The sequence below is a fragment of the Egretta garzetta genome, unplaced genomic scaffold (assembly GCF_000687185.1).
Source record: "Egretta garzetta isolate BGI_Z169 unplaced genomic scaffold, ASM68718v1 scaffold56, whole genome shotgun sequence".
Lineage (NCBI taxonomy): Eukaryota > Metazoa > Chordata > Aves > Pelecaniformes > Ardeidae > Egretta > Egretta garzetta.
Window position 1 is genome coordinate 9,733,007 of NW_009260182.1, and position 16,375 is coordinate 9,749,381.

Consider the following 16,375-nt stretch of genomic DNA (forward strand, 5'->3'; position numbering starts at 1 on the left):
ACTGTATTAGCAGTTCTGGGGGCAATTAAACCAGTGATGCCTGTCTTCCTAAGGACACTACTCTGCATTCTCTGGTATGAAATAAAGTGAAAAGACTAAAAGACACTCTTCTTGCTGTTAGGTCATTCAAAATCATCTTCCACAGGTCTGCAAACTCATGACAAGAGTTAAGCTCAAGGTGCGTTTTCTCCAGGGGGAGCATTAGTAGAGTTTCTCTTGTCTTCCTGACCGCTTACTTCAGTGACACTTGTTGGAACTTCCACTTAAAGGTTTCTGCATCTCCGGCAAATTTGTTTTAAAAAAAACCTTGGGTTACGAACAAAGAGAAAAGGGAAGAAATTCAACACTTCATATACAAACAACACAATCATGTACCCTTTCTCATGAAAGAAAGCTACTTATGGCTGGTTTCTAGATCAGCTTTTCACCAGTGCCTTTTGAAATAAATACTTAGAGTCAGCCTTTATGGAACCAGTCACAAACTTGGAACTGTGGTATTATTACGTGAATAGAAACACCACCATCTCCACATACACACAAGTTACAGTAACTGCCAAAAAATGACTGCACTGAAAAACTAAGACAACACAATGACAGGTTTAGGGAGCCAGCTTCACTGGAATATATTTTTATCTCTTAAGTCAGGAAATCTTCACAAGCAAAAATCACGATGGAGAGTAAAAGCCTCGTATGCAGGGGAAAAAAAAAAAAAAAGACAGACAAAGATAGCCTTCAGTTTTCTGACTGAGAACTGATAAGTTGCTAATCTTTATTATTGGATTGTTCTTATTTCATTATATGAAATCACATATCCAGTTGAGTAGTAAAAAAAGAACATACTAAAAATACATAAAGTGTCAAAGTTTTCCCCACAGATACTTTTATATATCTACCCCAACACATGAATGGAAATCTCTACCTTAGACTAGCAGTCTGTTAAATGCTTGATTTAGGAAAATAACATTCATGCTCTGGAGCAGGCAGATAGGATACATTCTAGAGGCAAGCATACAAACACATTTATTTTTGTTCAGTACAGCAATGATGTGCTATCAGGCACAGATGGTCAATTATTCTTCTGAGTTCCAGAAAAAGATCAACGATTCAAATTGACAAATACCTGGCAGCTATTGCTTCAGACTGTGTAATTACTGGAACTGAGACATGTCAGAACTTGATTTTATCTGACTGGGTTATGACAAGACTCAAACCAGGGAAGAAAACTCCTACCTGCCACACTAAAATCAAAACAACTGTAGATTACAAAGCTTCCAAAGTGACAGCTAGGTAAAGAATCCATATTATACTCAAGCAGGGCAATAATTTGTACAAGAGTTTGCTTCTAATTCTATATTCCAATACGAATTGCCACTAGCCAACACTGGAGCTTCAATCTCCCCTGGGAAGAAACAGATTGCCCTCTAGTGTACATTAGAAAAAATGATCCAGAAACAGCCAAGAAAAAAACATTTCTGAGATTAGCTCATAGCTGTCCAAGAATTTAGGCACTTCACCTTAATATAACTACACTATTTTCTGCAAGAAGTGTGATCAATGTTGTGATTTCTCTTAAAATTATTAGATACCTAGAAAATACATAGGTCTACAATTTGAACTGATAAATCCCGAACTTGCAGTGGGAAGACAAACACTATTTGCTAGACCAGATCAGTCAGTTGGTCAGTCTGGTCTTGTACCTTTCCCCCAAAATCAAACAGGGAGGGAGAAACAGCAGTAGCTCATATTTGACTTAAATACACAGCAACTTATGGACCATTTGGTCAATATATTCCTTACACACCTCAGTCAAACATCATAGTATGCCTAAACAATCAGAAAATACAGCTTTTATTATATCACCAAGGTCTCCTGAAAATAAAAGCATGACCTTCGGAAATCTGTTTTATGTTGTCCATGGTCACTGACATAATACAATTTTATCCTGAAAGTGCAGTATGAAAGCTATATATCATACAATTAAATCTTTCTTAATATAAGAATGTATTCAGATACTAAGCCCATTTCCCCCCTTATTGCAATACCCTAGAAAGAAATTCTGCATCCAAAACAGTAATGAGCACAATTTGATTTTTTTTTTTTTAAATACAGTCAGGAACCAAGCTGAGTGTTTAATATAGTTTGCATTTGTGAAACACAATATGTTTTCTATTTTATACAGCTAAGAATCCCTTGCAGATTAGTCTAATTTGCTAAATTGAAGTATTCAGCATTACTTTTCTGATCTAACTTTTTATGGTCTATATGGGTGGATTTAATTGGTACGTCCTAACAGATGAAATACATGCAGTTAGTACCACAAGTCTCCATAAGTAAATTAAGACTGATGTAGACAATTACACACTTGAGCTTAGAATGAAAGGTGTACTCAGCTAGTGAGCCAAAATATATCTTCATTTGTGTCTTGGCTTTGTCATTTTAAAGAGCAGTTAGGATGCTCTAAGAAAGTATCTTTCAGGAAAGGTAATATTTAATCCTTTTTTAATTTATAACTCTGAAACATCAAGAGATTCAATGACTCAGATACTTCAAAGAGACCTAGTGCATGAAAACCGATCTGAGAAAAACAACTTATTTTTAAGCAAATTTTTTTTTATTTGAATCTTTGTATCAACTGCTTTGTGCACTGATAGCCACAACTTCCAACTACTCAGCTGCTTGGATGTCACCTGGGAGACATGGAAAGAAGCAGCTTTCCTAGCTTTGCCTCTGAGCACTTGACAGCAATTGAAGAATTCAAACAACTGTACCCCACAAACTATGCAGAATACACAAGAAAACACAGATACAGCATTTGTCTCCCATAACATGACGTGATGCCTTTTTTTGAAGCAGCAGGCAAATACATACTGACAACTGCTATGGGAATAGTGGCCATAAGACTGCTAATTTTTTGACTCCAAGCTATTACCTATGCAGATATTATATTAGTGATGTCAATAATGTAACACATTAGCTACGTATATTATAAGCAGCAAAAATTACTTGGTTATGCTTACACTTTGCATTTTGATACATGCAAAGGAAAATTTTGATTGATAGGCACCAAAAAAAAAAAATCTTGGTAAGTTGTAGTTTCTCCATCTGCAAAGCCTTGAGAATAATACAAAAAACCATTCAGCAGTTTTCTTTTGAGAACAAAGAAAAGGTTTATTTCATGTGCCATTAATGTGCTTACAAGGTTACTTTTATTTTGTGATCCTAGGTAAAAGAAGCTGAAAACAGGTGCATTTTCGCTCATTCCATACCGTTCAAAGAAACTGGCTCTGCCATGACCTGACCATTTCACCAGGCAGAAGGCAACATGTTAAAATTCTACCAGTGCCCATTTTGAACGCTCTAGACCAAGATGGTCACTGTTGAGTACAACAAAGTATACATCGATAACGTAACTGTTGATGGGGATCAACTCTCTGAGTCATTCAGCACCATCCTAGAGACTGATTACCTAATCCTCTGGGTTCAGCTGGTAATAGCCAGTGTGAAAGACAGTTGGGACTGATGGGACACTGCTTTTCATTGAACCTTAAGCTTACCTTTGAGCTGCTTGACAGTATCCTACTTATTTACCCTACTCTTCATAACCCTGATGTGCCTTGCCTTGTGTTCATTATTCTTGCAAGCTATGATTCACCTTAGATGTTAACCTTTTCAGAACAGAAGATTTTTTTTCTCCTACGTGTCTGCACAGCAACATGCCTCCAATAACAGTAACTAGAGAAAGGCAAGACCCATGGCAAGGGAAAAGAACTGAAATTACTGAGAGTGTGAGCTGAATTCTGTATAGCCAACTTTTCCTTTTTAACATTCCCCTAAATCACATCTTCCTTGGAGTGACTAGGCCAACTGCTGCAAATAGCCTTTAGAAGGAGAGAGCTGGGTGCTCTCCTGCCTACCCTGTTTACTGCAGAGAGCACCAGCTCCTGTTCTGAAAACAGCCTCTTGCTTGAGAGATGCTTTGCAGTCCCGCAGTTAGCTAATTATTGTGCTTTAACAACATAATCGTAGTTTCCCCTTGACACAGACCAATCTCTTCAAGTCCCATCTCTGAAAAGTTTTAATGTTAAGGAAACTAATTTTCAATCTTTAAGAGTGTAGGACTGTATTCAGCGCCAAGCACAAAACTAGATGTTCAGAAGACTAAAGTAATCCTAAAGGATTTTCCCCTGCCTCTCTCAGGGGTAAAATATAGCATAATCTCACCCATTCATTTGCATTCAAAAGTAAAACTGACATGAAACAAGACATAAATGTAAGCAAATGACAGCATTTCTACAGCATTCTTAATATGTTTCTTAATTCACTACATTTTATTTTCTCATGGCATTTCCCATAATGAAGATTACCTGGGGGTGTCAGCATAAAAACGTCAATGTGGACAGCTGCAGCTTAACAGCCACAATAACTGTAGCTATGAAATTTTTAAGAGATGTAGTGTTTTGGTAGCAATTACAGTTATTGATATTTCTAAAATTCATTTCGGCTTTTATTGTAACTTTAGTAACCAAAAGAAATGTAGTCTATGATATGACTTTGCTAAGGATAAATTGTCACAATCTTAACGTTATTAAAAAATGTGTTTGAATGAATTTAAACTGTGAGTCATATTAAAGCTTTCAATCAAAATAAATTACTCTTGATGAAAACACTGAATTAAAAATGATTTAATATTGGTCTAATTTAAATGTGAAGAGTACAGTTTGATTCAATAAAATAGTAAATACTTTACCAATTAAGTACAATTAATTTTTGTTAATGCATCCAATAAAAAACATATTTCTTTTTGACCCTTTGGACATTGTTCTGATTAGCCTCTATCTGATATCTTCTATTCAAGAGCAATAAACTATGCTTTAACTTTGAAAAGCAGCATCCCGGGATTGCAAACCTATCACCTCATATCTGCCTTTGTAACCTGAGATGTGGAAGTGAAGTTAGGGTCTTCCCAACTTCCCCCAGGTGAGATTTTGTTACCAGTAATTCTACAACTGTGAGTACCTCTGCTATCAGAAGATTCCTCTTCCTCCACAGCAGCTCAGGCTCTCACCACAGGAAGAGATGCTGTTTATACCTCTACTTCTCGACCCATTCTCTGATACGGCTTTATTTAAATCTAAGATTTCATCTTTCCATAGCAGTGTAGAATTCGAGTCTCCCAATGATTAACCAAGTTCCTATGCTAGGCCTTATCACTACATCTACCACCCTTCACTGACAGCCTTAATGTACATTCTTCCTTTCACTCTAGAGCAGCTGTTTTCATGCTAGAATCCATGATTTTCTAGAGGACTATAAAAATTCTTGGACATTCACTAAAGGTAATTAATGAAAAGCAAGCATGCTATCAACAAGCTGAAGTTCATTATATGAAGCTCAACTCTTATACTAGAAAAGAGACAACATGCCAGTGGTTAGAGAACAATTAAAACAAAACAACTTTTAGTGACCTTGATCTTTTGACTTCCAGCATATGCAGAAATGTCTCTTAACTTCACTGACACGTCTAGTTAGCATTTTAACAGCTTAACAAATTACAGGCCACTTTGTTGCCCCTTCAAAATGTTTTCCAGGCAGCTGTGAAAATGGAAATACTGTTCAGTCTTATTGTTAGGAGCTCAACAGCTATGCTATCAGTAGAGAAAACATCTCACAGCATGCTGTAGCTACACAGAGATCATCAACACACAGGTTATACAAAAGTCATAAATCACAGAATAGCATGAGGTGTTTCAGCTGCCACTTTAAAAACTAACTTGTGGTCTTAGCTGTATTTCCCCACCCAACAGACTAGAGTCTCCTTAGAAACTTCACTCAGTTTATAACCTTAGGTCATCATAGCAACAGAAAACACTACTATTACCACTACTGTCAGTGTCTCTTTTTAGTGATGTTTTTATCCTCACTCTCACTGAGAACAGAGAGGAAAAGCATTGTCAAACAGAGCAGCTCCTCTTAGACTTCACTAACAGCAGTATAAATGCCCAGTCTTCATTATTTGTGTCTTCTGATACAAGTTATGCAAGAGATATCACATGCTAATAATCAAATAATATAGATACTGTCCTTTCCAGTACAAATTTTTTGCAAGTTTAAATTAAAAAGATCCTTTTAATACTAATTTTCAAATAAACCTGTTAGCCATATAAACTATATGTAATTGCCTCAGATTTCAATAAACTAACATTCTACAAAACCAGTGTGTAACTATAATTTATTCAAATGATTTCTTCTTGAATAGCAGTTAATTTTTTAAATCCAGAAACTAAGCACCTCACCCCATCCCAAACCAAAGATTTCTCTCAGTGGAAAAGTGCCCTCCCTCTGAGGAGGGAGGGCATTGTCTGTCTGCACTGTAATTTTCCCTATTAAACAGAAGACTTTATCTTGCCCTCCCCCGCCCCCAAAGGTAGATGTATGATCTACAGACAAAGGCAGTACTTAAGCGTAAAGCTGCCGAGTAATATGTTGGTTTATATATCCTCAATTTTGGGCATATTCACAGTTCTGGAAACAACAAACACAAACCAATACACAAAAAGCTTATTGCTGAAGGACCTATAACAACCAGAACAATCTAACAGCAAAGTCCTTGTCATTAAGAGGTACGTCTTATTCCTTTTGGAAGGCTATGATCATTCCAACTATCTTGTTTTCCTTACTTCAATTCCTAGCAGTGAATTGCAGACATTGCCCTTTCCATGTTCAACATAATTTGTTAATGTTACTAATAAAAACATCTAGGACTAACCTTAGTCTCTGTTTGTAATAGTCTTCATCTCCATCATCTCTCCATCTCTTTACTTTGCGCTTCCCCAGTGTATGCTCTTCTTCCTCAGAGCTTGGAAAGAAGTCAGCATCATCTTCAGCTTCTTTAAAATCTCTCTTCACCGAATATTTTCTTTTTCTAGACAAATTCCTGAGTTCATAATCAGAATCATTCTCAGCATGAGAAGATGCCTGCTCTTCCTCCTCTCCGGCTGCTTCTGGATCAAAGAGCTCCTCATCGGGTACATACTCAGACTCTCCACTATCATCCTCCTGTTCACACCTATGTTTTTTGGCCTCGAGATATTGCTTTTCTTTTGGAATCTCTGCCTTTGACTGAATCTGAAGGGCATGCTTCTGAAGTTTTCTCATGTGTTTTTTTAAGCGCTTATCTGTTTTTGACAGGGCTTTACCCCTTTTTTCCTTTTTAGTAGATGCGAGAGGTACACACTGAACATTTTTGGCTTGTGCTTTCTTCTTTGCTCCTTTGTGAAGGGATAACTTCTTTCTTTCAGATGATAGCTTAGCTTGGTCTGCTAAGTACTTCTCAAAATCAGATGCTTCATTTAGCATTAATCGTCGTGTCTTCCTCTCTGGCTGCTGAGGTATTTTAGTGCCAAATGGAGTCATCTGGCCAGTACGAATAAGCTCTTCCCACTCTGTTTCCTGAACAGGCATAAGCATACTGCCAAGACATGATGGACCAGGTTCTACAACAAAAATCAGAACATCCAGCATGCCTTCAACACCTTCTAAACTCAAACACAGTAACAAGGGTGTTTTGTTTTGTGTTACCCCTCCTCCCCCCAAAGCTTCAGTTCAGTTTTTCTATACAACTTAAGTCCAAATTATTGTCACACATAACACTTGAAGTTCAAAAAAGGCAAACCCCAACAAAACAGAAGGCCAAAAAAGTCAGATTGTAACTTTTACTTCAAACTACTTCTCAAACTTCATATAGGAAACATCCCACATACTACCAAAACACAAATACTTCTGAAACAACAGGCAGTAGCAAGAACTACCATAAAATTACAGTCCCCTATAGCACATGTACTCTAATGTGCTCCCTATACTGTCAATTCAACCCATGTCACCATGTTCAGTGCAAAAAACCACTGCATTCCCATATGCAGCAACATTGTCCATTTCTACATTACTATTGTTTTTTCAGCCCTATTCATAAGCTTGAAATTTGACATTTCCATTACAATACCAGGACAGAGACAAATCTTACAAAACACATACAAGACTATCTTCCCACGTGCTTCAAAAAACAAAGAAAACAAACCCCATCTTCCTAGTCCACAACACTAATATCAGGATTATTACTTTAAAAGTCAGACTGGCTGCACAGCATGTTGCCATAAAAGAGCGCTTCAGTTAAACTGCATACAGAGTTACTATACATATTAACACAAACTATAATTGGTGTTTGAAACCAAAGAGGCAGAAAAGCTCTTGAATTCAGGAAGCTGAAGGGGAATTCCAGCCTGAAGTCTACTTTTAGGGTCCAAAATTTCAAAATAGCTGTACCAGAATTGCCAGCATGGCATGTTACTATATATGGTTCCATTTAAAGCACTGTATCTACCACCAAAACATGTTTAACAAGTAACAACAATGCATCAGGCATGAAACTCCTCCCTGTCCGCCCCCTCAGTTTCTCAAACTACTGGAATGGCTCAACTCCATTTGTCTTGGACTCCACTCACTTCCTAGTTACATTTCATTACACTGGGTGCCTGAGTTTACTGCACGAACCCATCCAAAGAAAAAGTTTTAAAGATGCTTTTCTACTAAGAAAAGCTTACTGAAGTTTTGACTCCTGTAAGTTTTGTTGAATCAGGAGAGCATGAGCTCTGTGAGATCTGGAATCCACTCAAGCCACATCTACAACGGACAACAGCACAAAGAGTTTACACCTCTGCAAACTACAATATAACCCAAAGGTGATGCGCAAACATCAACGGGGTCCAAACTTGCCCTGCAGAATACTGTGGATTAGTGATTGTGGCCAAGACACTGCCAAGCTGAAGCTACAAAATCCAAGTTCAGTTTGCAGACAGCAGTGAGAAAGAACACCTAGTGAAACACTGAGAGAACACCCTGCTTTGGAAGAAGCCTTGTTTTAATTTTTTTCAAAAATCACAGTGCAGGCTGAAAGAGAGAAGCACTTCCCCCTTCCATTTCCAGTGATACTTCCCAACACGAAGAAAAAACAATTTTGTTAATGCTGATTGATAGCATCCAGCACATAAAATGTAATTCAATCGTGATGTTAGTCATCTTTATCAAATTAGCTGTGAAAAAAATGTTAGGTTTTCCAATTTATTAAGCCCAATACTCTAATGTGCCTCAGCCACCCCTACTGAGCTGAACATGGATTAACATCCTTTTTTAAAAATTTCCCGCATGCATATGTCAAGATCTGCAATTCTGCAGGTGCAGAGAATAAGCGTTCTTAACTCCCTCCTTGAAAGCAAACCACTGAAATTTATTTCCTTATTGGCAAAGATCTTGCAAACTAGCTTCAAACATAAAAAGGCATTGCATCAAAGTAGAACATAACTTTCAGCCTTCTCCCATACCTTCATCTTCCTCAAATTCAATCTCATTTACTTTATCAAGAATCTCTGTTCCACCAAGAATTGCTTGGAGACGCTTTTGTTTTGCTTTGATCTTCTTTAGCTGTTGCTCCTTGAATGACAAGTAGATACATCATTTAATTTTTAACCTGGTTCATAAACTTTCTATCCTTTTAAACAAGACTTAAATTACTACATTTGCAATATTTTCCACCAGAATCTCACATTCAAATGTTCACAGTATCACATTTGAAACAAAAAAGTGCAAAAAAGCGTCATCAAAATATCTGTAGGGCTCCAACCCCAGAACACACACAATTTCATGTGTGCATTCATCTTACAGTACGCATACAGCAAGATTAGACTGTTTATAAACACAAGTTTCACATGCACATTACGCATTTGTATGTACATCTTCTGAGGTAATTTTATGAATGTATTGATTCTAGTGAAGGAAGCCCATCAAGCAGATTAGTGAGATGCACCGAGAACACCAAAAGATTTGTTCATGATTTGCGAGAATGGGTTAATTGTTAATAAGCCACTAAAAACAGCTACAAGATTTAGTAAGATTTATTTATCATCCCAGAAGTTTTGCAATGTTTTGTTAGAAATAAACTGAAATTGTAAATCAGTCCATCATCCCAATATATGTTTGCACAGTTAATTCAGGAGTGTTCACAGCTAATTTAACAGCAGAAACTACAAGGTGAAATTGCTTTTAAAAAAGTAAGTGAAAAAAATCAACATTACAGATGCTATAACACATATGGTTCATTACTGCTATGAAAATAATTCATAGCTAGCTCTTCTGTTACACCTTTTATCTGATTGTAATATACTCAACTGTATATTTACTGGTGAAGTGATTCCTGGGTGTTGCTGACTTTCACTTATGAAACAAGAAAGTCCAACCAGTAAAACAAAGACATAGGCAATGTAATTTTCCACATTTGTAGCAGGTCAAGGGAGGTTATCCTCCCCCTCTACTCTGCCCTGGTGAGACCCCACCTGGAGTACTGTGTCCAGTTCTGGGCTCCCCAGTTCAAGAAAGACGAGGAACTCCTAGAAAGAGTCCAGAGGAGAGCTACTAGGATGATAAAGGGACTGGAGCATCTCCCCTACGAGGAAAGGCTGAGAGAGTTGGGCTTGTTCAGCCTGAAGAAGAGAAGACTGAGAGGGGATCTCATCAACGCATACAAATATCTTAAGGGCGGAAGTCAAGAGGACGGAAGCAGTCTGTTTGCAGTGGTGTCCAGCGACAGGACTAGGGGCAATGGATGCAAACTGAAACACGAGAGGTTTCAGTTGAATATGAGGAAGAACTTCTTCACTCTGAGGGTGGCAGAGCACTGGAACAGGCTGCCCAGGGAGGTTGTGGAGTCTCCTTCTCTGGAGATATTCAAAGCCCGCCTGGATGAAGTCCTGTGTAGCATGCTCTAGGTGAGCCTGCTTTAGCAGGGGGGTTGGACTAGATGATCTCCTGAGGTCCCTTCCAACCCTTACGATTCTGTGTGATTCTGTGAAATATTTCCTTACCTGGAGAGGCATGTAATTCAGTAAAAATCAAGTTCATGGCAAAATAAGCAAATTGGTTTTTTTTTTTTGGTGAAGAACGGTTTACTAGCCTACCCATGTCTTCATGTAGCACTTTTCAAACCACAAAGGGTAAGTATATTAATGTATGGTACAATATATTATCTCCTGTGTATGCAGTATTATCCTTGCTACCAGAGTACTTTATATCACAATACTCCCTGTATGACAGCTCTAAGGAAATAGCTGTCTTGTACCAATCATTAATTTGCCATTTGTCTCAATAATGGAAGAATTCAGCCGTCTTTAACCTTTTTTTTTTTTTAATACTACAAAAGGAAGAGTACTAAAAGGCACTTTTCCATGCAAAAAGTAGCTCAAGAACAGCTTTAAATACACTGCTTGCCTCCAGCCAGCCTCCAGAACACTCTTGAGGTTATTAACCACTTTTACAGATCATAGTTTTCATACAGGGATTTATTCTTATACTTCAAGGACTGCTAGAGATGGCTAACAATGAACTGGCAACGAGGTTTGATATTCCCCTGAAACACGTGCATAAATTACTTCAAGCAAAATACAGTGTCCAGTTACATGATCACTCTTTAGTTATAAGTCTGGCTTAATGCCTTTCTTCCCACTAGTTCCAGCTACTTGTTCCTAGTCCTGTGTCACTGTTCAGTACTGTCCCCCTCACTCTCTTAATCGGCCAAACTGTGAGCACAGTGTTATCCAGGTCGCTGAAACAATCAAGGTTAAAAACCAAACAGCTGAGTGAGTCAGTGGCAAATGGCCTGAGACTGGGAAGAAGCGTCTGAAGACAAAGGACAGTAAGTTTCTCAGTCAGGTTTATCATTAGAGAAAAATATTAGGGTGAATTTCCATCAGACGGTGAGCTGATCAAAGTGCCACATTCCTGACCAGGAAGAGTTCCCCTTTCCTCATATCTCCTTCTTCCTATTCACAGGTGTACAGATTGCTTTATGAGCTCCTTTAACTTACTAAGCTGGCAGAAAAAAGCTGGAGCAGTTTCTGCCAAATCAATGAATTAAAATGGCTCACAGAAAGGAATTATGTGTACTGGTACAAGAAAGATAGAGACAATGAAAGAGGATTAAGGAAAGGAAGGTAGGGAATGAAGACCATGAGGTGAGATTTAGGTCAACTATTGAATCATACCCTAACAATACTTTGCTAAATCTCCAAATACTACTGGGAGGGATTTAGTTAAATTAATGCAAATCAGTCTTCTGAGCAGGTTCTGGAGCTTCAGTTTTACAGCTTGTTCTGAAACTTAGAATAAATAAAAAAAATTCAGCTCTCACTTTCACATCTTTAACTTAGTTATTTACATTTTTTTTGGTAGAAAATGAAAACATTTAAAAGGGAAGGAACAGCAGTTGTAGACTGATTCTGAGCTACGTAATTAAGCAAGAATTGTATCACATAATCCAAACCTTAAACCAAAGTACAAGTGAAGTATTGTCAGCAAGAAAATAGTGTAATCCAATCACCTTGTTATATTTTTGCCGTTTTACAGAATCTAGTTTTCTGTTTATATCTTTGTTGTCAGCAGCTTGAGGTGAGAGTTGCTCAATAATTTTCTGTATTTGTTTCAGAGATGTTGTACATGACCTAAAACAACAAGAAGATTGCAATGTACTAGTCAACTCAAGAAAGAAAAACAGCACATTCTCAATTTAGAAATTCCAGATTTAAGGTAAGATCTAAAAAGGTCTAAAGGTAAGCTTCTGAATAAGCATCTTACACTTAAACAACACTGGACATACTAAACACTTTAAAAAGTTGTACACCATAAAATATTTTTAAACACAGTTTTGCTAATACTAAAATTCCAAAGGCAAGGAAACTGAACAAACCACTTCAATATTTAGTACTCAAAAGTTACAAGTCTGATGATGACAATAAACAAGTGATAGTGGTTGCTTTTATTATTCAAGGTAAACAAAATGCAAACCCAAAAATCTAAACTGGAAATGCCACATTTTCATTTTCTAAAACTGCTTTAATAGTTTGATGTCATTACATAAGGAAACCTATTTCTTTTACCTTTACAATGTCTCTTTTACACAAAGAATATATTACAAGATAAATATAGTGTCAAAGACAGACTCGCCTAAAAAATTAACAGTACATCAACATTAAATTTTCCTTCCTCATACACTACCATTTTTCAAGTTTCCATACACAATATGAAATTCAGGTTGAACCACATACTATGATCTAATATAATCTGTTTCTGCTGTTGAATTTGTTTGCAAGGAAGGAGTTAGTACCCTGCTGTCAGAAGCGACAAATCTAGGTTTGTTGATTCCAACAGCAGAATATTTCATAAGGATACACAAATCAGTATCTCAAAGCATTGTGAAAAATGTCAAAAGATGACTCTTTACAACACCTGCAAAGCGGCCATTATTCCCCTCACATGCAAAGGAAAGCACTACGCAAGTCTCCTTAATTGCCAGGGAGGAAATTGTTGGGCCACATTTCTCTCCAGCTCTGATCTGGATTCTACTGCTGTTCTGCTAGGAGATGTATTCTACCAGCTCCGCTATCACTGCCATCTTCACTTCCCCCTTCCTTTTCAACACTTTTAAACTATCACATCCCCTTTCTCAATTGTCTCTTTTGTTGCTTTGAAGAATACCATCCTCTTGCAAGTCTCCTACCTTTTGGCTCTTGCTTCCTTGGCCCTAGGGTCTCTTGACACATACCTTCACTGTCCTCTTCCACAAAGCTTTATTTAACAGGACTGAGGGATTTAAACAGGGTTTAACTTCAACCGTTTTTTATTCTCTTCCTTCTGCTTAAATTTGTGTGTATGTTATAGAATCATGCAGTTTCTACAGTGAACTCTGCCAATTTCTTAAAAGCCCCTTTTTGCCTGATTTTACCTCTAGTCATGCATTCCCTGTATTACAGGACTTTAACCAACTCTATCATGCTCTGCTCAGATGTCTTTACTTTTGTTAGTCCCTCTGTTCAACAAGCCAACTATCTCTGCTAATTTTCTCCAAAATCAACTTTCAGACTTGCACATTACATCTTACACATACAAGGTTCTACAGGTCTGCATAAACAATCTGAATCCCCTCAAGTAAATCTCATTTTACGGCTTTAAGTGGAAGGTGAAAATATAGGAGTAAGAAAAATCATAGGATGCTTCTTGAAGAAAAAAAATAGAAAAATATCAACTAATTGACAGTGCTGTGTACCGCTCTTTCAATAACTGCATAATCTAGCTGCAGTGGTTACGCTGCTCCATTCTTCCTCTCAGTGACCATCTTACTCATTATCTCCTTCTGCTACATAACATCTGGAATTAAGTTCCAGTTTTGCAAATTCACTTAGATTCACACCTCCACACCAAAATCAGAAAATTAATGAAGTGCATAAAATTAAGCATACGCATAACAAGAGAGCTATAAGAGAGTTCACATAGGTAACGGAGGCCTACAGCACTCTTGAGCACTAAAAACCAACATTAGTGTAATACAGTGAAAGATGCACACAGGTAGAATTATTTACCTGCAGTAGTTCACATAGTAACTCTACAATGACACCAGAAAGAGAAAGGGAGATCTAAGATCAAAACTCAACATATTAGTGGTTCCTATCCCTCAAAGTCTTCTATTATCAATATACCATGTTAATTAAAGCATTTGAGTCTTTTAAGGTGCCATTAGGTACTTCATACAAGCACTTGTGATAAGGTTGTTTTGCTTGTAGTACATTCATGATACAAAGTCACTCAAGTTACAGAAAGCACATAACCAGAAGCAGATAACCCCACGAAGCATACAGAATTGAAGAAGTGGCACTTTTTCTGACTATAACTTTGAATAACAGAGTATAATGCAGTTCTCCACTGCCCAGAAAACAGACATGCATCTTGGTAAGGCAGGAAACAAAACAGCAAAAGGAGACGCACTGTCCTCTACTACCTTGATGCATGACTGAATCAGTCAAATAAGAGCAATGGAGCATTGCTCTGATGCGACAAATAGTTTCTCCTTTTTTAAAAGGTGGGTGACTCAGAAGAGTACATGTGATCCAGTGCTTTTAAAGCATCTTTTCATCTTCCAGCTTTTAAAAACACAAGACACCAAGCCTCATTAGCTAGTCAGTAACAGAAAGGAACAGTAAGAAAGGACACAATTTACCTTAAGTCATCCAGAACTGACTGATATTCTTTCTCCGCATCTGCTATTTTTGCTGCTTTATTAGCTTCATTAATTGCATTATCCACTTGCTGAAGAACTCCTTGCTCCAATACATCCTGGTCATAGACATCAACTCCTAAACCTTTCAGCTCAGCGGCCTGTGCGCTATAGGAGATGGACTGAATCTGCTGCCTGTTGATCTGTAAAAGGGGTTGTCCTCTTCTGGGCGCCTCCAAAGAAATGGCCATGGAAGTGGATGACTGGCTGGCAGAGTTGGGAACTTTACCACTATTACCCAGGTCACTGTTACAAATGCCATTTTCTTGTTCAATTCTCAATTCCTCAGCATTATGCAGGCAATTACTGCTTGAAGTAGCAACAGCGTCTTGTTCTTGGATACTGTCTGGCAGGTGGCCGTTGTCTGTTGGCATCCTCTGCTCAAAGGCAACAGAGAAGAACCACATCATAAGAACATTCACATAAACACAAAGTTCCTCATGAAGACTGTGCCCAAATAAAAGGAAACAAAACAATGAGCGCACTTGTTTGTGAGAAATTCTTGTTTCAAAACACCTAGTTGTCTACTCCTCCACGAGTCCTCCCAGCAAAGGCTTCACCACACTAATTTCCACAATCAAAAGGAAAAAGTGGCCAAAACATCTTAAAGACAGCTATATGGACTACTCCTGGAAAACACTGATATCAAAATAAATAAAAAAACCTGTAAAAATTACTCTCCTTGCCAGAGAGTGAACTCAGTCTTGTGTGTAAATAGTCATGCTCCAGAAGACTATGACATAACAAAAACATATGCAACTTAATATATCCAAACCCAACAAATACATTGTTTTGAAACAGCGTAAGTCTTGCTAGTGAAAGCGCTGATGGGAACAATTGGCCATAGGCTTTAGTTTGACAATTCAGCTTTGAAGGAGAACATAAAGCATCTCAGTTGTTAGGAAATTAACACTGAACTGACTTACCAAGGCAAGCCTGGAGCTGGTATTGCTTGGAGCCTTCAAGGTGAGACCACCTCCTGAAAGGATGGCTTCTTCATCAACTTTGGGGAGACACAAGTGCTACCAACTTGCAGGAAGTCATTACTAAGGCAGGTGGGCTTCATCAGCAACCGCCCCTAGCACGGGCAGCCCGTGGATCTCCGTCCCAGCTCAGGGTTTTCTTCCACCAGCTCCGAGCACGCACGAAACGGGTCTGGCCCTGCATTCAGGCAACGGTTACCATGACAACCCCGCGCGTCGGCCAGCTCCCCTCCAGCGACCCCGG

At 38.1% G+C, this 16,375-nt stretch overlaps 1 protein-coding gene across 1 annotated transcript in view; it reads right to left on the minus strand.

The window, feature by feature from the left end:
• ERCC6 (ERCC excision repair 6, chromatin remodeling factor) overlaps positions 1-16,324 on the minus strand; it is a 47,289-nt gene extending 30,965 nt beyond the window's left edge. The window contains exons 1-5 of the mRNA XM_009641900.2: positions 16,075-16,324; positions 15,092-15,525; positions 12,422-12,542; positions 9,375-9,483; positions 6,767-7,493 (exon numbers count right to left, since the gene is read on the minus strand). Of these exons, the coding sequence (XP_009640195.1) occupies positions 6,767-7,493; positions 9,375-9,483; positions 12,422-12,542; positions 15,092-15,522 (1,388 nt within the window). The 5' untranslated portion in view covers positions 15,523-15,525; positions 16,075-16,324. The remainder of the gene's footprint in view (positions 1-6,766; positions 7,494-9,374; positions 9,484-12,421; positions 12,543-15,091; positions 15,526-16,074) is intronic.
• Positions 16,325-16,375: the final 51 nt, after the last annotated feature.